At 37.1% G+C, this 24,822-nt stretch overlaps 1 protein-coding gene across 1 annotated transcript in view; it reads left to right on the top strand.

Annotated features, from left to right (window-relative positions):
* The first annotated feature begins 12,700 nt into the window (after positions 1-12,700).
* The window catches only part of LOC117335786, a 38,965-nt gene continuing 26,843 nt past the window's right edge, over positions 12,701-24,822 (top strand). Inside the window, exon 1 of the mRNA XM_033895974.1 lies at positions 12,701-12,873. Coding sequence (XP_033751865.1) covers positions 12,823-12,873 — 51 coding nt within the window. The 5' untranslated portion in view covers positions 12,701-12,822. The remainder of the gene's footprint in view (positions 12,874-24,822) is intronic.

The raw sequence follows: 24,822 nt of genomic DNA, 5'->3' as shown, positions 1-24,822 counted from the left end.
ATACATGATACTGTCTCTATACGTTATAGAGATGGTGACACCCCCCCCCCCCCCCCCCCCATACATGATACTGTCTCTATATGTTATGGAGATGGTGACTCCTCCATACATGATACTGTCTCTATATGTTATAGAGATGGTGACTCCTCCATACACGATACTGTCTCTATATGTTATGGAGATAGTGACTCCTCCATACATGATACTGTCTCTATATGTTATAGAGATGGTGACTCCTCCATACACGATACTGTCTCTATATGTTATGGAGATAGTGACTCCTCCATACATGATACTGTCTCTATATGTTATAGAGATGGTGACCCCTCCATACACGATACTGTCTCTATATGTTATATAGATGGTGACCCCTCCATACATGATACTGTATCTATATGTTATAGAGATGGTGATCCCTCCATACATGATACTGTATCTATATGTTATAGAGATGGTGATCCCTCCATACATGATACTGTCTCTATATGTTATAGAGATGGTGACCCCTCCATACACGATACTGTCTCTATATGTTATAGAGATGGTGACTCCTCCAGACATGATACTGTCTCTATATGTTATAGAGATGGTGACTCCTCCATACATGATACTGTATCTATATGTTATAGAGATGGTGATTCCTCCATACATGATACTGTCTCTATATGTTATAGAGATGGTGACCCCCCCCCCCCCCCCCCCCCCCCCCCCCCCCCCCCCCCCCCCCATACACGATACTGTCTCTATATGTTATAGAGATGGTGACCCCTCCATACATGATACTGTCTCTATACGTTATAGAGATGGTGACCCCCCCCCCCCCCCCCCCCCCCCCCCCCCCCATACATGATACTGTCTCTATATGTTATGGAGATGGTGACTCCTCCATACATGATACTGTCTCTATATGTTATAGAGATGGTGACCCCTCCATACACGATACTGTCTCTATATGTTATGGAGATAGTGACTCCTCCATACATGATACTGTCTCTATATGTTATAGAGATGGTGACCCCTCCATACACGATACTGTCTCTATATGTTATATAGATGGTGACCCCTCCATACATGATACTGTATCTATATGTTATAGAGATGGTGATCCCTCCATACATGATACTGTATCTATATGTTATAGAGATGGTGATCCCTCCATACATGATACTGTCTCTATATGTTATAGAGATGGTGACCCCTCCATACACGATACTGTCTCTATATGTTATAGAGATGGTGACTCCTCCAGACATGATACTGTCTCTATATGTTATAGAGATGGTGACTCCTCCATACATGATACTGTCTCTATATGTTATAGAGATGGTGACTCCTCCAGACATGATACTGTCTCTATATGTTATAGAGATGGTGACTCCTCCATACACGATACTGTCTCTATATGTTATAGAGATGGTGACTCCTCCAGACATGATACTGTCTCAATATGTTATAGAGATGGTGATCCCTCCATACACGATACTGCTTCAATATTCGTAACGATTTGCTTTGGATCAGAAATAAGACCCTCTTTTTTTTGTCTACGATTTTTTTTTTCTACCTGGGTTTTCTTTTATTCCAGAGTTTCAAATGCTTCACTATTTGGTTCATTATTACATTACGTTTCATTAATACATGTTTCTACCTGATCAATATACTCCCGATCATCCGATAATTTTTAATTGTGTTCCTAATACCTCTACCTCTATGAGGGTCGTTGAAATTTATTTTACCAGTAACACAAGTGTGATCCGATTTATACCCAGGTATCACAGGGGTTTTTCCAAATGACGATTAATACATATATGTATTATAGTGTCAAACACTATACTACATACATTGAAAATCGTGCCATGCCCCTGTGTTTGGTACGATAGTTGTAGCCTTTATTCTAACCTTTATATCCTCAGACACTGGAAAGTAATCCAGTCGACTCCGTCTTTTAGGTACAGTTAAGTTGATTAATCATCATGATATAATTCAAGTTGGCTTTCTGTATCTTGGCATTTAAGTTTTACGATCGAATTACTAAAAGTTGTTGAATGACAATAAGTTAACAATTAGTCGTCGTCAAATCGACAAAAGTTATGTCGAAAAAAGTGATATTCATTTAAGTATATTCACGTATCCGTATTTAACCAAAGCATGTCCGATTGAATCTGATTTGGTTGTTAATTAAATACCGGGTGGTGAGCAGAAAACGAAGGGACATCACACAGGTGAAAAAAATAACACATGACCTAGTCACGCGTTTAAGAATCAGTTAACACACAAATTAGACTGATTTGATTTTGTCTTAAATATCACAATTCTTTGTTCTCAAAAAAGTGGGGAACTGAGCGAAACACGATGGTTGAATGACCTTATGATAGCATCTATTCATGTGTTGGAACCAATATACATGTATAATAAAGTATTGAATTCACCAACAACAGGAAGTCCTTAACATATTCTTCTACGAATACGGAAACAAGTAGGCAGCACATGTCCGCGGCCACTCACGATCTTTTTCCTGTTTCCCCCGTTATTTTTTCCTGTGTAATTAAAATCACATATTAGTCATTTGAGATTTTATATGGTACTTTTTGGACTTAAGCCATACTATTAACGCTGTCGTATTCTCTTCCACAGTACATTGTTTAGAGAAACGTAATAACAATATAATCCAGTATTATAGTGTTCGTAGTCGGTAACACATGGTACCGTTTCATAGTACACGCACATTTGTATCAATTAGCACGATAAAAGTACAAAGCTCTTTTTTATCATTAGATAAATATGAATATATGAATAGGAGTAGTCATTAATTTATAAACCCAATTACGTCTGGCTTCAATCTAGTTCAGAGTCGATGTAGAATTTAACTCCGTTCGTATGAATATCCTAGACCAGAACGCATGGTATCTGAATCGGAGTGGTTAATTTCATGTGATTTTATTGTTTAGACACAATTAGATTTGGCACAATATTTTAACAACTTATAAAAACCCTCTCCACAAATATATATTATAAAGAATGTGATAGCGACACAGTATACTTATAATGGTTATAATGAAGAGCAGCAAAGAAGAATGACGAGGAGAAAGACAGATCTAGAGATCTAAGAGTAAGATGAACGTTGCTACAATAGGATAAAGTACCAGTTAGGGTTCATAAACTATGTACACAATGTATCTTTAAATACACTTGATTAAAACTAATTACAAACTAACGAATTACACATTCTAGCTACACATCCAATACACGTCACTCATCCATTGTCCACAAAAACACACTCATTAAATCCTTCATCGGGTCACTCCCGAACTTTATAGGTTTCTTATTTATATGCCTTGCATTAGAGGTTTATCATAAATTTTAGATGATATACGTAATATATGAACCAATCACAACATTAATATCAACAAATTGTAGACTTTAAGAGTGGCATAGGTAGGATAGGAAAAATATATAGATGTACTTGTTTTGCTTAGAAACGGTCACTTAGTCGAATAAAAGTTTGAACTGTTTTAAAAATAAACTCATTGTCAACTTTAGATAATTCATCATTTCACGTGGTAACCACATGTTGTCCACAATCATGTCGAAGTTTTGTTAATAAAATGTTAAGGTGACGAGGACCGTAACTAAAGACATTCGGAGGATTACTATGACATGGGGTTACAATCGCAACATCTCGGGGAAATTTCCGGCAACACTCGGAAATCTACTAGATTTCCGAGTGTTGCCGGAAATTTCCCCGAGATGTTGCGATTGATGGGGTTGTTATTGCACGTTTGAAACTTTGAACTGTGGTCTGATTTCGGATAGTTTCAGGAAGTTTATTCCAGATTACTATGGTAACTGATCTAAACGATAATCTAGTATTAGTAACATTATAGCTACGTATGGTATAGTTATTATTATATCTTAGAGGATGTGGAGTTCTGCCACCTACTAAACCTGGAAGTAATGGTTTTGGTTTGTTTTTGTTTAACGTCCTATTAACAGCCAGGAAGTTATGTAAACAGATATGAGTAAGTTAGTTTATTATGCATTTTATAAAATAATGTTATTTTTCTTCGCTGTCGTCTTGTACTTAGAGTTTCCCATCCAGATTCAGAATACAGTGATTGCTTAATTGCATATACTGGCAAGCCCGTTACTACTCTGGCGGCTTCCAATTGAAGTTTTTTTTCTAATGATTCAATGTGACTTTTTGATAAACCACTCCAAAGTTCACATGCGTGTTACATTATAGGTAGGATAAAATATGTATAAATTTTACTTAAAATCTCCCTGTTTACAAAAATGTTATTTGTCTTAAGGCGTTTATTATTATGTAGCATTTTTGTAAATATTTTAGACACGTTCACCCCATTTAGCATCAGCACTGAATGTGATTCCTGTGTGTTTATGATTGTTTGAAAAAATAGAGTGCTATCACCAAATATTAATTGCAAATTATGATTATTTTTTTTAAATATTTGAAATAAATAATACGTCTGTTTTGTTTGAATTAAAAGTAACTAACGATTTCTTGGACCATGCAAATATACATTCAAGATCATGGTTAATTACTCGTTTAATTTCATGACATGAGCAAGAGCCAAAAATTAAAGAAGTATCATCGGCAAAAGCCTTGATACACTGATCAAATTTTCAGATATCTCATTTATGTAATTAAAAAAATAAAAATGGACCTAACACCGAACCTTGTGGTACACCTGCTCTTATAAAATGACTATTAGAAAATGATTCACCGATAAAAACTTTTTGTTGTCAGGCCTGGGGATAGTTATCCATTTCAAAAATTGTCCTGTTACACCATAAAATTTCAATTTTTCGATCATACCTTTATGCCAAACTCTATCAAATCCCTCAGAAATATCACAAAAAATAACGCAAGTGTGTTTCTTTCCCTCTAGATTTAAACAAATATTATGATAAATTTCAATAAGTTGGTGCACAGTTGAATGGTCAGACATAAATCCTGATTGTCTTGAACAGAACAATGTTATCCAAAAAATAATTGTGGATATACTTAACAATGACTCGTTCAAAAAAAATTCCTACGGTTGAGAGTAAGCAGATAGGTCTGTAGTTCACAGGCTAATGCGTGTCTTCTTTTTTATACTAAGGCATAACTATAGCTTGTTTTCATAGGGACGGGTATATACATTTTGACAAGGACATATTAAATAATAATTCAAGGGGTTCACATTATTTTTTTTTGCAGTGTATCTTAACATATGGTGGCTAATACCATCAGTACCAGGAGCTTTACCTAACTTTAACACTTCCAAAACATCTTTTATTTCCGAATGGTTAACTTGGGTAAATGACAAAGAAAACTTTGTTCTAGAATCTAAGGATGGAACTATAGTGTAACTGTAATCTAGGTCGGTGATAGATGAAACATATTTATTCACGACCTCAGCTTTTTCAAAGTAATCGTATACAATATTATCATTTAAAGGATAAACTAGTGGTTTAAAGATCCTGTTTTAACCATATTGGTTTGGTAAAGACCACATATATTTATCTATATAACTAGAGGAGGATGCGCACGCCAACAAGTAATGGACTTCTTCACCAATTTGCTGACTATTAAAGTGTGGACATTTTTTTTCATTATAATGTATCCGAGTTTCTTCTGGCCCTGACACCATATCTGCCAGACATGTTGTCAGGGTCAGAGGAAACTCGGGCTCCATTATATGGCATCGGGCACTTATTGTTAAATTACAAGTATATGGTTTTACTGGCAAATTTCTGAAGTGGCTTGAAAATTATCTTTATAATCGTAAGCAGAAAGTCTTTATAAAAAACTCATTCTCAGCTCTAGGTACGATTGAAGCAGGGGGCCTCAAGGCTCGATTCTTGGACCTCTTCTATGTCTTATCTATATAAACGACATATTCTTGAATCAGTTTCTCGCCTGTTTGCTGATGATACTTCTCTTTTAGTTTCTTCCTTTTCCTGTCAAGAGATAGAACAAGTAGTTAACAGAGATCTCGAAGCATTAAACTCCTGGGCTAAAACATGGTTAGTTACTTTTAATCCAAACAAGACTGAAATGATCTTTATATCCAGTTGAGTTGAAACCGAAGCAGACCTTGATATCATTTTTGATAGAAATTTTCTAGATTTTACGGATAGTCACAGACATCTGGGGGTAATTTTTAGTTCAACTGCTAAATGGGGGGATCATATTAATTCTATATATCAGTCAGTTATGAAAAAGATCACTATGCTAAGGAAATTAAAATTCATATTAAAACGAGATGCTCAACTTAGAATTTATAAAACTTTCATTTTACCTATCTTAGAATATGCATGTGGACTTTGGGTTGGGTGTTCAATATCTGACTCTATGAAATTAGAATTAGCCCAACGTGAGGCAGCTCGCATCATAACTGGTTTACCATCTTATGTAAATATTTCAGCTCTATATTCAGAAACGAGCCTTGAGACACTTTCTGAGAGACGAAAACGTAGAAAATTATGTCTTTTTTATAAAATGGATAGGAACTTAACACCAAATTATCTCCATTGTCTTCTTCCTCTAAAAGTAGGCGATACTAACAACTACACCCTACGAACTAACAATAATTATAGAATTCCGCACTACAGACTCTCTCTTAATTCCTCCTCCTTTATACCTTCCTCTCGTCAGATGTGGAATGACCTGGACCGTAACTACTAGATCATATCCTTCATTGGCAACTTTTAAGAAAACTATATCCAGATCTTCTGAAGATAAATATCCAGCTTTTTTAATTTTGGTGACAGAAAGACTAATATTATATATACTTAATCACGACAGAGATGTAGTCAATTGAATTATGATTTGTTCCGTGCAAATCTCATAAACAGTCTCGATAGTAGCTGTGGAAATCATTGTGAGAGTGTCTATCATTTTTTATTTGAATGTGATAATTTTGTAAATTGCCGGGATGTTTTATTTGATAATTTAAGAAACTTGAATATTAATATAACTTGGAATGTTTTACTGTTTGGCAATAAACTGTATGCCGAAAATATAAACTTAAGTATGTTTAGGCATGTGCTTCATTATATCAAGTCCAGCAGAAGATTTTAAGATATACATATTTACATATTTATAAATATATATAAAATGTGTTATGTAAATGTATTAGTATTATCTAGGCCATTGAATGTTGTATTGTTTACTTGTATATTGGGAGAGGGCTTTTATAAGTTGTAAAAACTTGTGCCTATCCTTTTGTTCAAATGACAATAAAATAAGTTTAAATTAACATAATTTATGGTAATTTGGCTTTTTCTAGCTCACGATCAAATACTTTTTGATTGCATCCGGAAAAGATTCTGCAGTGTTCCGTGGTCTTTCGCCCGTTGTAAACAGTCCTTGTCGCTATTTATTGAGAAGTACTGGACGGCTACATCTCAAACTTCACAAGTAGGTTTCCCTTGGTCTTTATAGCTGAGTCCATTTAATATTGAGTCTGACCTGGAAAACAAAATGGCCGATAGGCGGCTATCTTGGACCTTGACGTTTTAAGTTTGTTGTCGCTATTTCTCAGAAAGTTCTTTTTGTATCTTTCTTAGATTTCCTATGTAGTTTCCTTGTTATCAAGTCATTAAACTAGTGAAAAACACTTACAATGGCCCTAATAATTCCTTACATTGGTGTCTTCTAAATAGGGTGTTGGTGTTGCTATTTTTTTATTTTTTTTTTGATTTGTTGTGTTAATTAGATACATTTCTATACAGTGTTGCCATTTTAAGCAGTCACACAGTACAATATGTACAAAGGGGGATAACTCATATAAAAATAAAAGTCAGTGGGTTACAATATATCACTTGCTACATACTCTGGACATTTCCCTTAAACAGTCATACCTAACCTTATCGTGTTAACAGGACACGCAACACAGCCACAAGTCTTTCTCTAAATACGTAAGCACCTGTCGACTGGAATAAATATTGAAATCCGATGTGAAACACTTGTTTCAGTTCCATATTCTATAATATTACATTGATACAACTAAATATAAAGCCCAAATAGATTATTGAAATTCGTCTAGGAAAGCTTCAAAATTGTGCCTTTATCATTTTAAACTATCAATTCAAGATTATTTGAATTGTTTAATGTGATTTTAAAATATACAGGATCACTGATGCGACGATTAAAACGATTTCACTTGAACAAATCGTCGTACTTAAACGTGAATTGACTTCTGCACCACATGAATGCACAAAAAAAGGCGGCTAGTAGGGGATCTTCAGGTGAATTGGTAACTTTCTGACTGGTAGGATAATCCTCAGGTGAAAAGGTAGCTTTCTGGTAGGTAGGATAATCCTCAGGTGAGTTGGTAACTTTCTGACTGGTAGGATAATCCTCAGGTGAGTTGTAACTTTCTGACTGGTAGGATAATCCTCAGGTGAAATGGTAACTTTCTGGTAGGTAGGATAATCCTCAGGTGAAATGGTAACTTTCTGGTAGGTAGGATAATCCTCAGGTGAAATGGTAACTTTCTGGTAGGTAGGATAATCCTCAGGTGAGTTGGTAACTTTCTGGTAGGTCCTCAGGTGAGTTGTAACTTTCTGATTGGTAGGATAATCCTCAGGTGAGTTGGTAACTTTCTGACTGGTAGGATAATCCTCAGGTGAGTTGTAACTTTCTGACTGGTAGGCGATCCTGAACTGTTGTTTCAATATTACTATATTTTCATTTTTATTCATATATATATAATCATGTATCGTATTGTTGAAGAAGGGGAAGTAACTCCAACTGCATTGTCACTATACATGTATCTGAGATTAATTTCAGACTGAATCCACCGAAATATCCAGATAGAATTGTATTTGGACCGACATATTTATTGACCGCGGACCTCTGTATCTAAGCCCGAGTTTCCTCTGGTCCTGACATCATGTCTAGTGTATGGCCAGGGTGCACTACTATATGAAAAAAAGAGAGAATTCTCCCTGTTTGGTGTGGCTAAGATTTTGGTGTATCTATGTATGGACTTTAGTCTATATGGACCGCTGTATCTATGGACCGCTGTATCTATGGACTGCCATATATATGGGCCACTGTATCTATGGACTGCCATATTTATGAACCGCTGTATCTATGGACTGTCATATATATGAACCGCTGTATCTATGGACTGCCATATATATGGACCGCTGTATCTATGGACTGCCATATATATGGCCCGCTGTATTTATGGACTGTCATGTATATGGACCGCTGTATCTATGGACTGCCATATATATGGACCGTTGTTTCTATGGACTGCCATATATATGGACCACTGTATCTATGGACTGCCATATATATGGACAGCTGTATCTATGGACTGTCATATATATGGACCGTTGTTTCTATGGACTACCATATATATGGACAGCTGTATCTATGGACTACCATATATATGGACAGCTGTATCTATGGACTGTCATGTATATGGACCGCTGTATCTATGGACTGTCATATATATGGATCACTGTATCTATGGACTGCCATATATATGGACCGCTGTATCTATGGACTGCCATATATATGGACCACTGTATCTATGGACTGCCATATATATGGACCGTTGTTTCTATGGACTGCCATATATATGGACCACTGTATCTATGGACTGCCATATATATGGACCGCTGTATCTATGGACTGTCATATATATGGACCGCTGTATCTATGGACTGCCATATATATGGACCGCTGTATCTATGGACTGCCATATATATGGACCGTTGTTTCTATGGACTGCCATATATATGGACCACTGTATCTATGGACTGCCATATATATGGACCGTTGTTTCTATGGACTGCCATATATATGGACCACTGTATCTATGGACTGCCATATATATGGACCGCTGTATCTATGGACTGTCATATATATGGACCACTGTATTTATTGGCTGCCATATCTATGAACCGCTGTATCTATGGACTGTCATATATATGGACCACTGTATTTATGGACTGCCATATCTATGAACCGCTGTATCTATGGACTGCCATATATATGAACCGCTGTATTTATGGACTGCCATATCTATGAACCGCTGTATCTATGGACTGCCATATATATAAACCGCTGTATTTATGGACTGCCATATATATGGACCGCTGTATTTATGGACTGTCATATATATGGACCACTGTATTTATGGACTGCCATATCTATGAAACGCTGTATCTATGGACTGCCATATATATGGACCGTTGTTTCTATGGACTGCCATATATATGGACCACTGTATTTATGGACTGCCATATATATGGACCGTTGTTTCTATGGACTGCCATGAATATGAACCGCGGTATTTATGGACTGCCATATATATGGACCACTGTATTTATGGACTGCCATATATATGGACCGTTGTTTCTATGGACTGCCATGTATATGAACCGCGGTATTTATGGACTGTCATATATATGGACCACTGTATTTATGGACTGCCATATATATGGACCGTTGTTTCTATGGACTGCCATATATATGGACCGTTGTATATATGGACTGCCATATATATGGACCGCTGTATCTATGGACTGCCATATATATGGACCGCTGTATCTATGGACTGCAATATATATGGACCACTGTATTTATGGACTGCCATGTATATGGACCGCTGTATCTATGGACTATCATATATATGGACCACTGTATATGTGGACTGCCATATATGGACAGCTGTATCTATGGACTGCCATATATATGGACCGCTGTATCTATGGACTACCATATATATGGACCGCTGTATCTATGGACTATCATATATATGGACCACTGTATATGTGGACTGCCATATATGGACAGCTGTATCTATGGACTGCCATATATATGGACCGCTGTATCTATGGACTACCATATATATGGACCGCTGTATCTATGGACTGCCATATATATGGACCGCTGTATTTATGGACTGTCATATATATGAACCGCTGTTTATATGGACTGCCATATATATGGACCGCTGTATCTATGGACTGCCATATATATGGACCGTTGTATATATTGACTGCCATATATATGGACCGCTGTATCTATGGACTGCCATATATATGGACCGCTGTATCTATGGACTGTCATATATATGGACCGTTGTTTCTATGGACTGCCGTATATATGGACAGCTGTATTTATGGACTGCCATATTCATGGACTGCCATATCTATGAAACGCTGTATATATGGACCGCTGTATCTATGGACTGCCATATATATGGACCGCTGTATCTATGGACTGCCATATATATGGACCACTGTATCTATGGACTGCCATATATATGGACCACTGTATCTATGGACTGCTGTATCTATGGACTACCATATCTATAGACCGTTGTTTCTATGGTCCCCTTATCTAGGGACTGCTATCACATTCCTTACCCCCAATTACCCGTGTCTTCCATATGTGGACTGTCATATCTAGGAGCCGTCATTTCTCCCATCGTTCACAGATTTGTCTCCCATTTTGCTTGTTCAAGATTTCTCCGTCAATCCCTAATGTATGACAGATCGCACGTTCTTGCAACAATACAATGCCATAGCGACAATATAATGACGTCACTGCAACAATTTCAGTGACGTCACGGTGATAATCATAAAGTTTATCTCCCCCGGCACTGTTTCAATGGCCTTCATGGGAATCTATTTTTATCGATATTGAGTTGAGAATTACTGTTTCGTTATTATGTCGATATTCGCTGTTTCTTTTTTTTCTATTATATAATCCTGTTCTGAAATAAGCATATATCAATATATAATTTGATTTTGAAAGTATAAAAATGTTTCTAACTTCATAACACTCTTTAATCATCATATCTTAAAACAACAATAACATTGATCTTAAAAAAAAGCAGGAATTCAAACCGAATACCTTTTTTATAATAAGATAGTACATTTAAGTATATATTGCAGTAGTTTCAGTTTCTTTGTAAAGAATAACTACGAGTTTTCACTGTGTGTTATTGTTATAATTACCGATAGCATAGCCAGGGGCTTGCCACGAAAGTCAACACGCGATCCATGTATAATTATTTGTATACATACATACAATGACAGTGGGTTGGAAAAATCGACTCCAGTCCCTGTGACCTGCTCTTCTTCAATTTCAAATGATACCAATGTATAATTGTTTACGTAAAATGACGGAGTTAAATTGTAATGTTTCAAATAAAATATGATTAAATTATGAAGAGTTAAAACATATACAAACTAATTTCTGAACGTCTAAAACAGTAGGTCGGGTCGTCTAGCGGCGTGACCTAGTCTTAATATTCTTTACAAGTGTAGCGTGGCAAAGTGCAATCAACCGTGGGTATCAGACGATATATTCTTTAGTACTCTTACTTAGATTATTTCTATCAATGATCAGATAAAATTCTAAGTTAGATAAGTATCCTTTATTTAAATAGATAAAACAAGTTAAATGCCGGTGAATGAATTAAATATCTCATTTTAATCTTAGCAGTCTTTCAATGATGTCTTACATTTTTTGGCGGATCTAGTAGACCCATCCATCCGTATCCGCCCCCTCCTACTCTCTCATTCCTGTGTACACCCGCTCCTTTCTGGATACAAAAGGGTATTTAAATTTTAAAATCGGACGACATTTGGGTTTTTGTGACGTTTACCGGAAGTGAACTTTGAGTTGAACTTTTATGTGTATATTGTAGTCTGAGCCTTTATCAGCACAGTCTGTGATCGGCCGTTAATAGTAGTACAACAGTTCGGCAGAGACGTCGTCTGCACCTCACGGTTTGAACTTACCTGTGTGTGTGTTTTTTTCCGTGTGGAAGTCTTTATTTTATTCTAATGGAATACATCAGAACAATATTCTTCTTTCTCTGCCTGTCTTTGGTAACGGTAAGTCTGTACAACAAACTAATATCAAAATGAGCCAAGTTACACAAGACATATCAATATTTTCCTCGATCAAATTCGAGTGTAAAACAAGATATTTCAAGTTTGAATTACTCATTTATTACCCAATATTTTACTGATAATATTTATTTCTAACAGCTTCCTCGAAATTACGAAATATGATTCACTCAGAAAAAAATATTATCAAGAAATCTTTTTATGTACCTAATATTCAGAATTTTAATATTCGATATTCATTTTTATCATTGTTCAAAATTGTTTTTGTACGACACTCTTCTTAACTACGAACATTGTGTATGACATAATTAATTATGTATGACATTGTTCATAACTACGAACATTGTGTATGACATAATTAATTATGTATGACATTGTTCCTAACTACAAACATTGTGTATGACGTAAATGTATCTATTCCACGTGTGACATATAATTAAGATTTATGTAAGATGTATTGTCCCGGAAGAACAACAACAATACTTTGACAATTACCGTAGACAGACAAATATATTTTATAAAAGTTCCGAAATTAATTTCATTGGTTAAACAAACAATGACAGAATTATTTTGAACCTGAAACTGAAAAAAAAACTAAAACGGGAATTTCTGGGAAATCAGCACGTGTTTTTATTGGACAATTGGTTTTGAAATGATACTTCATTCATGGGGTTTACACGGATGTAAATAAATTCGGTTGATATGAGGTGGATGGAAAACCTGTTCAAATCAGAATGTTTTATTTGATCCCAATAACATCCCTAAATCTGGAGTTAGATTCTGCTCATAAGATTCCATAGTATGAATATCATGGAAATTTCCTTGTCGGAAGGTTTAAAAAAAATCAAAAACTTCCTACATCATCCGGAAGTTTGTTTATGCAGTTCTTAAAATGGTCCAACCATAGCCATTATAAAGGTCATACATCCATCCCCGTTACGGGTATTATGTCGTAAATGAAGCTCTAATGCTCAAGTTATCCGGCCCCTGTGCACGCCCACCCTAGAAGGATATATGACGTCAGTAGTCGGTGACACACCACCCCAGATGGTCTGCCATTATTTAACCATGAATGGTGTCGATCGTAGCTGACAAGCCGATTCTGTATTATTCGGATTTTATCAATGGACATGTTTGATTGTACGCACAGTTTAAATTTATTGCCACTGGTACTTGTACACACACCGGAAGTATTGGTAGTTAATTTATTAATTATCCAAGTTAGTATAAAGATAAGTGTAAATATGCTAAACGGAAAGAAAGAAAGAAAGACAGAAAGAAAGAAAGAAAGAAAGAAAGAAAGAAAGAAAGAAATTTTATAAAACGTGTATGGATATATTTTGTTCATAAAGTGTAACATATTTCGGTTATCTCTGCTTGGACAGTCTGATAACGTCATGCAGTGTTCATGTGTAGTTTAGCAGGTAACACATATCTTTGTCTGTCCCATATAGGGGTGACCTGAGTACATGTACACGGGTACATTGTTAAAACACTATGTTGGTTATCGGTGCATTCTGTTAACAAAAGTACGCAATATGTGACTTAAATTTCAGTTAGTAACAAAAGAAGGGAGGGGGGGGGGGGGGGGGGGGGGGGGGGGGTATACAACCCAACAATGGATAATTGTCATAGACTAGTGTAGGCTTTATTTTGTATGGAAGTTTGTAAGAAGGGATGGATTTTACTAGGGACGGCTGTATGAAGGGACGGCCGTATGAAGGGACGGCTGTATGAAGGCCTGTTTGTATGAAGGGACGGCTGTATGAAAGCCTGGTTGTAGCAAGGATGGTTGTGACAATACAAAGTTACAAGTCCCTCCGAAATCCAATGATAACTAAATTAGTTACCTCCGCTTCATAGATCGTAGGTGGACTTACTATCCGGTATTTTGAGGATGAGCTTACGGGTGGGGAAACCCAACGTAATGGATAAAACTCCTGGATTGTGTGACAGAGTCAGGGATAAAATTCCTGGAATGAGACAGAAATCTTATTTAAATAATAATAAAAAGAAATTTATGCAAATTAGATTGTTAAGCTATCAATACAATTTGAAATGTTATAAACGGTGAGCTCGTAGATTAGATGTTTAAATAACGAAATGACAAAGACTAACGGGGGGATCTAAATATAGCAACACTGTTTTTGGATGTCGTCAGAAAAGAATTCTTTTGTCATTATTTCGACACTAATTGTTCACAAGGAATGTTAAATTAGTTTTTAGAAATAATGTGATAGTTTATAAAAAAAACGTGTAAAAATAAACTGAAAGGAACAATAGTGATATACATGGTGTAGTTGACAATGCTTCAAATAGCAGACATCGTAAGGTTTAAAATTATGAATCGACATGTCTGTAGTCGTCAATATTGCATGTGATATTCTTATTTTACTAGCGTCCGTGATCTAATTTACGACCTCAAACACCGACAAACCGATTTACTGGTTGTATTTTATTAACTTGGCAAACAACGCTCTTAAAAGGACCTATGTTATTGTGAGGAGACCCGCCGAACACGTGCCGTTGTTTTAAATAATCTTTAACCGAAAAAATCTGCCTGTTTCCAATTTAACAATCGGCAAGGTCGTGTGTGTGTTTTCACTACCCCTACTACTTAGGATACTATATATACAATATGCTGAATTTAACGTCTATTCACTTCGTAAAACTCTAATTTGACCGGCACGTGTTCAGTTAGCATCGCCTACGTGTTTGATCTAATCGCCTGGCCAGTCCAACTCACAATTGACCTAATGTTGATTCAATTTAAATTTTCAAAATGCTTTATTTATCTAAATTCTCGACAGTAGAAGGGATGTGGTTGAGACGACTTGCGTGTTTAGAGATCTCCAACCTTATAGAATGGACATATTTATTGGGTGGTCTGTACAATGGTAAAAGTGTCACCCCCGGGCCAGTCACTCGGGTTCTAATGAGACTATTACCGTGGTCAAACGTGTCAAGTCCAAACAACTCGGTCTACCCGTATAACTAGAGCCTCTGACAGGTGCTACTTATTAGCTTCCGTTCGACATCACTTGTCCGGCCTGTAATAAGCTTTACCTCAGGATTTTTGTAATCTTCGTAAATACCGGATATTTTTATTATTGAGTCCAAAGGTCGTTTATGACATACGTTAAACACAACTTAAGCTATTCAATTCTTGCTTATTGGATTCATAAATTTGTCATACATGTTTTATACCTGACCTGAGCCTTTATACAAGACCTGAGCGGTGGCTTGCCACAATTACTATATGATATGATTTTGACACATTTGCTTTCAGTAAGTTCAGTGCTATTTTTGTTTATTAGAGTCAAAGTGAATTACAAATGTCCTGAGCCTTCGACTAATTCCGTGACTTTATCGAAGGATACCGGGATTAGCCGAGGTTGTATATTAGTCGATCGTAATTTAAATATACGAATGTTGATTAAAACTGCTCTCTTCGAACCTTTGTTTAATTTTTGAGATGGATGCGGTGATTCTAATCTTTGTCGTCATTAAAACTGCTACACGCTGCTTGCAGTACAACAAAATTATCGATTTTTGACCGGAAGTACTTCTTACCAACAATATAATTTTCGAATACGATTACCAAAAACGGGAAATAACGTGACTGGTGTGAGTAACATTAAGGAATCGTTGGTTTCGAAACTGCAAGTAATTCAGACCAGAGTTAAATGCGTCCTGGTTCGATATTTATCACGCTTCGTAACCTTGTTTGATCCCCCCCCCCCCCCCCCCCCCCCCGGTATTTTCATAAATGTTTTTTATGTATCTTAGTTGAGGGATAATGTTTGGTTTTTTTCCAAACCATTCATATTTTTCAATCTCGAAAATGATGAAGCTTGAAATAGACGAGGCCTAACTTTTATCAGAGACCTATTTAGTATATAGGTCTCTGCTATTATACCTCAATCTCTAAATGGAATGACAGCCAAAGACATATGTCAACGATCACGTGACGCGAGGTACTAAATACATACAGTACAGGAAGTCGTCCCCGTACCGGCAACATGGCATCATGGACATTGTCCTTCATTTATTATCTTGACGTCCCAAAGATTGAGAAAGCATAAAATCTTCCTCGAATCGTCTTCATGATGGCGACATCTTATGCTGTCGTTGTTTCTGTACGTCCTTATAGATTGGACCACGTGAGGGCGACAAAGTCCACTTAGGTGTTTAATTCACATGTTCACCTTGTGTATAAAACAGCTATCATTTTAACAAAGTAAGAAAGCTGTCAGTAACCATGTCGTCTGCCAGATGTAGATTTCCGTGTGTCAATCATCGCGTCTATTGTATGTAGGTGCTATATATATATACATGTATACTTAAAAGGAAAACTCAGCGGTAATCCAATGTAACTACATAATGTATACCTAGTCAGGGGTTTATATAGGTGCATACAATTTCATCGTACATAATAAAAATGTCAGCATTCATTTAATTAATTTAGTACAACAAAAGATCGCTGTTATACGTTCTTGTTGTGAATGGGGACATGCAGTATACATATTCTTAAATCTTCGTGTCACAATAAAATTACATACATCCTTATGTCACTATTTCAAAGTTCAGAAATATAACTCCTTAAGTCATTGCCCTGCAGATAGGTGTAAGAATTGTACCCCTGCCCCCATTGCATGATCGTAAGAGGCGACTAAATTTGGGATCTTTTTTTTCTCTTCTTTCTGAACAACTTTCTTCTTCCTAATGTCTCCCTTGACAATGCCTCACTTTTGGCCTTTAGTTGAGCGTTCGCCGCTGTGAGGAAGGCTTTGGGTTCTGTCCCCTAGCCGAGACATACCAGAGCCTTTATAAATGGCAGTTGCTGCTCCTGCTTAGCACTCAGCATATTAGGAGTGGGACGACTGGTTCGCCCGTTGCAGTATAATGTGACCGGGTGGGGTGTGCTGCTGGGTGTCTTCGACAGTATGCTTCAGTGAGGTAGCACTATAAATTGGCAAAAGTTCCGGCCTATCACAAGGAGACTTAACAAGAACATAACGCAGCCTCCCAAAACACACATACGTACTCGCCACACGCATGCATGTCGCACGCACGGGAGGCCGTCCTTAAATGACCTTAGCTGTTAATAGGACGTTAAACAAAATAAACCAAATCAAATCTTTAAGTCACTATCTGACAATTAAGTGACATGCCTCCTTAAGTCTCCATATCACAATAAAGTTGCAAATATCATTATGTCACTATTTCAAAGTTAATTGACACATCCCCTTAAGTTTCCATTTCACGGTAAAGTGACACACCCCCTTACGTATCTATATCATAGTAAAGTGACATTTTCTCTTTAAGTCCCCATGTCATAGTAAAGTGAAATTCCTCCTTAAGTCACCATGTCACAGTAAAGTGACATTTAACCTTTAAGTCACCATGTCACAGTAACGTGACGTTCTTCCTTAAGTCACCATGTCACAGTAACGTGACGTTCTTCCTTAAGTCACCATGTCACAGTAAAGTGACATTTCCTCCTTAAGACACCATGTCACAGTAAAGTGACATTTCCTCCTTAAGACACCATGTCACAGTAAAGTGAAATTTCCTCTTTAAGTCACCATGTCACAGTTACGTGACGTTCTTGTCACAGTAAAGTGACGTTCTTCCTTAAGTCATCGTGTGATAGTAAAGTGACATATCTTCTTCAATCAAACCACAGTTAGATCGGATAATGTCCTTTAATTTTCATACCACATTAAGTATTTTTAATAATGAGCATGGCATGTCTACAGAAAAGTGACATATGCCCTTAATTAAGTGTCATTGATATCACGTACACAGGTATAGTATATTATCCCCCGTGAGTCTGTGAACATGTAAGGGTTGTAAGGGCAGATTTTATAACCGAGTTCGTGCAGAGTTTTCTTACATATACGAAAACAAAATGATTTTAACAACACGTCTTTCTGAAAGCTACAAACGACAATTATACACGGTCGCTGCACATAAATAGGAAACAGCTAGTCTCCTACATAATATGATATGTCTATTTCAACTGCATATTGTCCGTGTAGTCAGGTACGGGGGTCTTAATAAAACCGTCCAATAAGTGCTGCAGGCCACAGGGTCTTGGTACAAATGTAGTTTATAATACATATACATTGTATAAGGTTTGGGAGAAGTATGTGCAAAGTCCCTATGTTGCAAGCGTTAACGTAGTTGTTCCATGCGTGGAGTTCTAACAATTACGTAAATGACCCGTATGGAATATGTCGAGGTCTGTCTGACATCCGTATAATGTCTGTCTGACATCCGCATAATTTCTGTCTGACACCCGTTTAATGTCTGTCTGACATCCGTATATTTTCTGTCTGACACGCGTATATTTTCTGTCTGACATGCGTATAGTTTCTGTCTGACATGCGTATAATGTCTGTCTGACATCCGTATAACGTCTGTCTGACATCCGTATAATGTCTGTCTGACACCCGTATAATGTCTGTCTGACACCCGAATATTTTCTGTCTGACATCCGTATAATGTCTGTCTGACATCCGTATAATTTCTGTCTGACACCCGTATAATGTCTGTCTGACATGTGTATAATGTCTGTCTGACATCCGTATAATGTCTGTCTGACACCCGTATCATATCTGTCTGACACCCGTATAATTTCTGTCTGACATGTGTATAATGTCTGTCTGACATCCGTATAATGTCTGTCTGACATGTGTATAATGTCTGTCTGACACGCGTATAATATCTGTCTGACACGCGTATAATATCTGTCTGACATGTGTATAATGTCTGTCTGACATGTGTATTATGTCTGTCTGACACCCGTATAATGTCTGTCTGACACGCGTATAATGTCTGTCTGACATGTGTATAATGTCTGTCTGACATCCGTATAATGTCTGTCTGACATGTGTATAATGTCTGTCTGACATGTGTATAATGTCTGTCTGACACCAGTATAATGTCTGTCTGACATCCGTATATTGTCTGTCTGACACCCGTATAATTTCTGTCTGACACCCGTATAATGTCTGTCTGACATCCGTATAATGTCTGTCTGACACCCGTATAATATCTGTCTGACACCCGTATAATTTCTGTCTGACACGCGTATAATTTCTGTCTGACATTCTGATGATATCTGTCTGATATCCTTATAATATCTGCCTGACATCCTTATTCTGTCCGACTCCGTATAATGTCGGTATAACATTTTGATAAGATCTGTCTGGAATGTCTTTAAGGTCTGTCTGACATCCTTATAACGTCAATATGATAGCAGTGTGATGTCTGCCAAAAATCAGTGTACTGTCTGTCTGACATCAGTGCGTTTTCCGTCTGACATAAGTGTAATGTCTGTCTGACATCGGTATATAATGTCTGTTTGACATCGGTATATAATGGCTGTTTGATATAAGTGTAAAGTCTGTTTGACATCAGTGCGTTTTCCGTCTGACATTAGTGTAATGTCTGACATCAGTGTTATGTCCCTCTGACATCAGTGTAATATCTGTCTGACATCAGTGTAAGGACTGTCTGGCATCCATGTAAGGTTTCTCAATCACCTTATGTGGTTTGATTTGCCATTGATACATTTCCTGTTTGACATCCACGAGAAGTTTGTCCAATTTTAATTTTGATCAGTTTCGATTTTTGTAGTATTCTGTGAATGCAGCTTGTAATCATAGGGGCTCGACACGTTCCTATGACTTGGATAACAAAATAAACGCAAACTCCTGTGTTTGTAACGTCTGTGTGTTGACCAACCGCAAAATCATTTTATTTTTCAAATGTACACAATTACATAATAGACAATACATACATACATGTACACTTTACAAATAGTATACGACCTTACTGTTACCAGTGTTTAAGACTTTGTCAGAATAGATACAGCATATTCTATTGACATCATAATATGTTTTACCGACTTACAATTGACGGGATGAATACATAAAGAACAGACATTTCGTCCAGATAGTTTTATTATCGACGGAGTGTCCTTAACACCGGTCCCTGTCCATGTAAGGGGGTCAGTGGGCCAAATGTTTGACAGCCAATATGAGTCAGTTAGCCAACATTAACGCTTATTAGCATGTCTAATACATTAACTACACTATACTTCCTATATATCTGTATATCAGTGGCGTTGATAAATCTGTTAACTTATACGACACGTCCGTCAAATAAGGGAATCCGTCACACTACAGTACCCGCGAGGAAGTCATTGTTGTTGGAACCCAAATGTCACCCCCGTGCTTCGTGTATATGTCAAACTAAACAAATTGGTGAGCCTTGTTTGCTTTAAAGAGTAATTAATATAAAAAAAATGCATTTTCATTTTAATGTAGAGAATCTGTTTCAATGAATACAATTTTAAGTTGATATGTTTCATAAAAGGTTTCCCGTATAGAAAATATCATTTACATTTTATTTCTTAATAATTCTTTCTTCCACATCAGTCTATGGGAGTGAAGTGTATCGATACTGTCTCTTTGTACAGGAGACCCCACAGGGACATGATATAATATATTTTAATTCTTTAATCATGGATGTTAACGAACTCCTTACAAGGGACGAGAATGTATACTAAATGAAAAGATAACGTCAATAATAATTTTGGAAAAAATGATTAAAAAAATGATTTGTTTTTATATATATTATTTTGTTGATTGTTTTTAGCCCACCATCATCAGATGGTGGGCTATTCAAATCGCCCTGCGTCCGTGGTCCGTCGTCCGTCCGTCCGTCCGTCCGTCCCTCCGTCCGTCCGTCCCTCCGTCCGTCCGTAAACAATTCTTGTTATCGCTAATCCTCAGAAAGTACTGAAGGGATCTTTCTCAAATTTCATATGTGGGCTCCCCTTGGTGCCTAGTTATGCATATTGCATTTTGAGACCAATCGGAAAACAACATGGCCGACAGGCAGACATCTTGGATTTTGACAATTGAAGTTTGTTATCGCTATTTCTGAGAAAGTACTGAAGGGATCTTTCTCAAATTTCATATGTAGGCTCCCCTTGGTGCCTAGTTATGCATATTGCATTTTGAGACCAATCGGAAAACAACATGGCCGACAGGCAGCCATCTTGGATTTTGACAATTGAAGTTTGTTATCGCTATTTCTGAGAAAGTACTGAAGGGATCTTTCTCAAATTTCATATGTAGATTTCCCTTGGTGCCTAGTTATGCATATTGCATTTTGAGACCAATCGGAAAACAACATGGCCGATAGGCAGCCATCTTGGATTTTGATAATTGAAGTTTGTTATCGCTATTTCTGAGAAAGTACTGAAGGGATCTTTCTCAAATTTCATATGTAGGCTCCCCTTGGTGCCTAGCTATGCATATTGCATTTTGAGACCAATTGGAAAACAACATGGCCGACAGGCAGCCATCTTGGATTTTGATAATTGAAATTTGTTATCGCTATTTCTGAGAAAGGTTCTGAAGGGATCTTTCTCAAATTTCATATATAGGTTCCTCTTGGTGCTTAGTTATGCATATTGCATTTTGAGACCTATCGGAAAACAACATGGCCGACAGGCAGCCATCTTGGATTTTGACAATTGAAGTTTGTTATCGCTATTTCTGAGAAAGTACTGAAGGGATCTTTCTCAAATTTCATATGTATGTTTCCCTTGGTGCCTAGTTATGCATATTGCATTTTGAGACCTATCGGAAAACAACATGGCCGACAGGCAGCCATCTTGGATTTTGACAATTGAAGTTTGTTATCGCTATTTCTGAGAAAGTACTTAAGGGATCTTTCTCAAATTTCATATGTATGTTTCCCTTGGTGCCTAGTTATGCATATTGCATTTTGAGACCAATCGGAAAACAACATGGCCGACAGGCAGCCATCTTGGATTTTGACAATTGAAGTTTGTTATCGCTATTTCTGAGAAAGTACTGAAGGGATCTTTCTCAAATTTCATATGTAGATTTCCCTTGGTGCCTAGTTATGCATATTGCATTTTGAGACCTATCGGAAAACAACATGGCCGACAGGCAGCCATCTTGGATTTTGACAATTGAAGTTTGTTATCGCTATTTCTGAGAAAGTACTGAAGGGATCTTTCTCAAATTTCATATGTAGGTTTCCCTTGGTGCCTAGTTATGCATATTGCATTTTGAGACCAATCGGAAAACAACATGGCCGACAGGCAGCCATCTTGGATTTTGACAATTGAAGTTTGTTATCGCTATTTCTGAGAAAGTACTGAAGGGATCTTTCTCAAATTTCATATGTAGGTTCCCCTTGGTGCCTAGTTATGCATATTGCATTTTGAGACCAATCGGAAAACAACATGGCCGACAGGCAGCCATCTTGGATTTTGATAATTGAAATTTGTTATCGCTATTTCTGAGAAAGTGTTGAAGGGATCTTTCTCAAATTTCATATATAGGTTCCCCTTGGTGCCTAGTTATGCATATTGCATTTTGAGACCAATCGGAAAACAACATGGCCGACAGGCAGCCATCTTGGATTTTGACAATTGAAGTTTGTTATCGCTATTTCTGAGAAAGTACTGAAGGGATCTTTCTCAAATTTCATATGTAGATTCCCCTTGGTGCCTAGTTATGTATATTGCATTTTGAGACCAATCGGAAAACAACATGGCCGACAGGCAGCCATCTTGGATTTTGACAATTGAAGTTTGTTTTCGCTATTTCTGAGAAAGTACTGAAGGGATCTTTCTCAAATTTCATATGTATGTTTCCCTTGGTGCCTAGTTATGCATATTGCATTTTGAGACCTATCGGAAAACAACATGGCCGACAGGCAGCCATCTTGGATTTTGACAATTGAAGTTTGTTATCGCTATTTCTGAGAAAGTACTGAAGGGATCTTTCTCAAATTTCATATGTATGTTTCCCTTGGTGCCTAGTTATGCATATTGCATTTTGAGACCGATCGGAAAACAACATGGCCGACAGGCAGCCATCTTGGATTTTGACAATTGAAGTTTGTTATCGCTATTTCTGAGAAAGTACTGAAGGGATCTTTCTCAAATTTCATATGTGTGTTTCCCTTGGTGCCTAGTTATGCATATTGCATTTTGAGACCTATCGGAAAACAACATGGCCGACAGGCAGCCATCTTGGATTTTGACAATTGAAGTTTGTTTTCGCTATTTCTGAGAAAGTACTTAAGGGATCTTTCTCAAATTTCATATGTATGTTTCCCTTGGTGCCTTGTTATGCATATTGCATTTTGAGACCTATCGGAAAACAACATGGCCGACAGGCAGCCATCTTGGATTTTGACAATTGAAGTTTGTTATCGCTATTTCTGAGAAAGTACTGAAGGGATCTTTCTCAAATTTCATATGTAGATTTCCCTTGGTGCCTAGTTATGCATATTGCATTTTGAGACCTATCGGAAAACAACATGGCCGACAGGCAGCCATCTTGGATTTTGACAATTGAAGTTTGTTATCGCTATTTCTGAGAAAGTACTGAAGGGATCTTTCTCAAATTTCATATGTAGGTTTCCCTTGGTGCTTAGTTATGCATATTGCATTTTGAGACCAATCGGAAAACAACATGGCCGATAGGCAGCCATCTTGGATTTTGACAATTGAAGTTTGTTTTCGCTATTTCTGAGAAAGTACTGAAGGGATCTTTCTCAAATTTCATATGTATGTTTCCCTTGGTGCCTAGTTATGCATATTGCATTTTGAGACCTATCGGAAAACAACATGGCCGACAGGCAGCCATCTTGGATTTTGACAATTGAAGTTTGTTATCGCTATTTCTGAGAAAGTACTGAAGGGATCTTTCTCAAATTTCATATGTATGTTTCCCTTGGTGCCTAGTTATGCATATTGCATTTTGAGACCGATCGGAAAACAAACATGGCCGACAGGCAGCCATCTTGGATTTTGACAATTGAAGTTTGTTATCGCTATTTCTGAGAAAGTACTGAAGGGATCTTTCTCAA

Source organism: Pecten maximus, chromosome 10, assembly GCF_902652985.1.
Source record: "Pecten maximus chromosome 10, xPecMax1.1, whole genome shotgun sequence".
Taxonomy (NCBI): Eukaryota; Metazoa; Mollusca; class Bivalvia; order Pectinida; family Pectinidae; genus Pecten; species Pecten maximus.
This window is presented reverse-complemented; position numbering and strand designations above follow the sequence as displayed.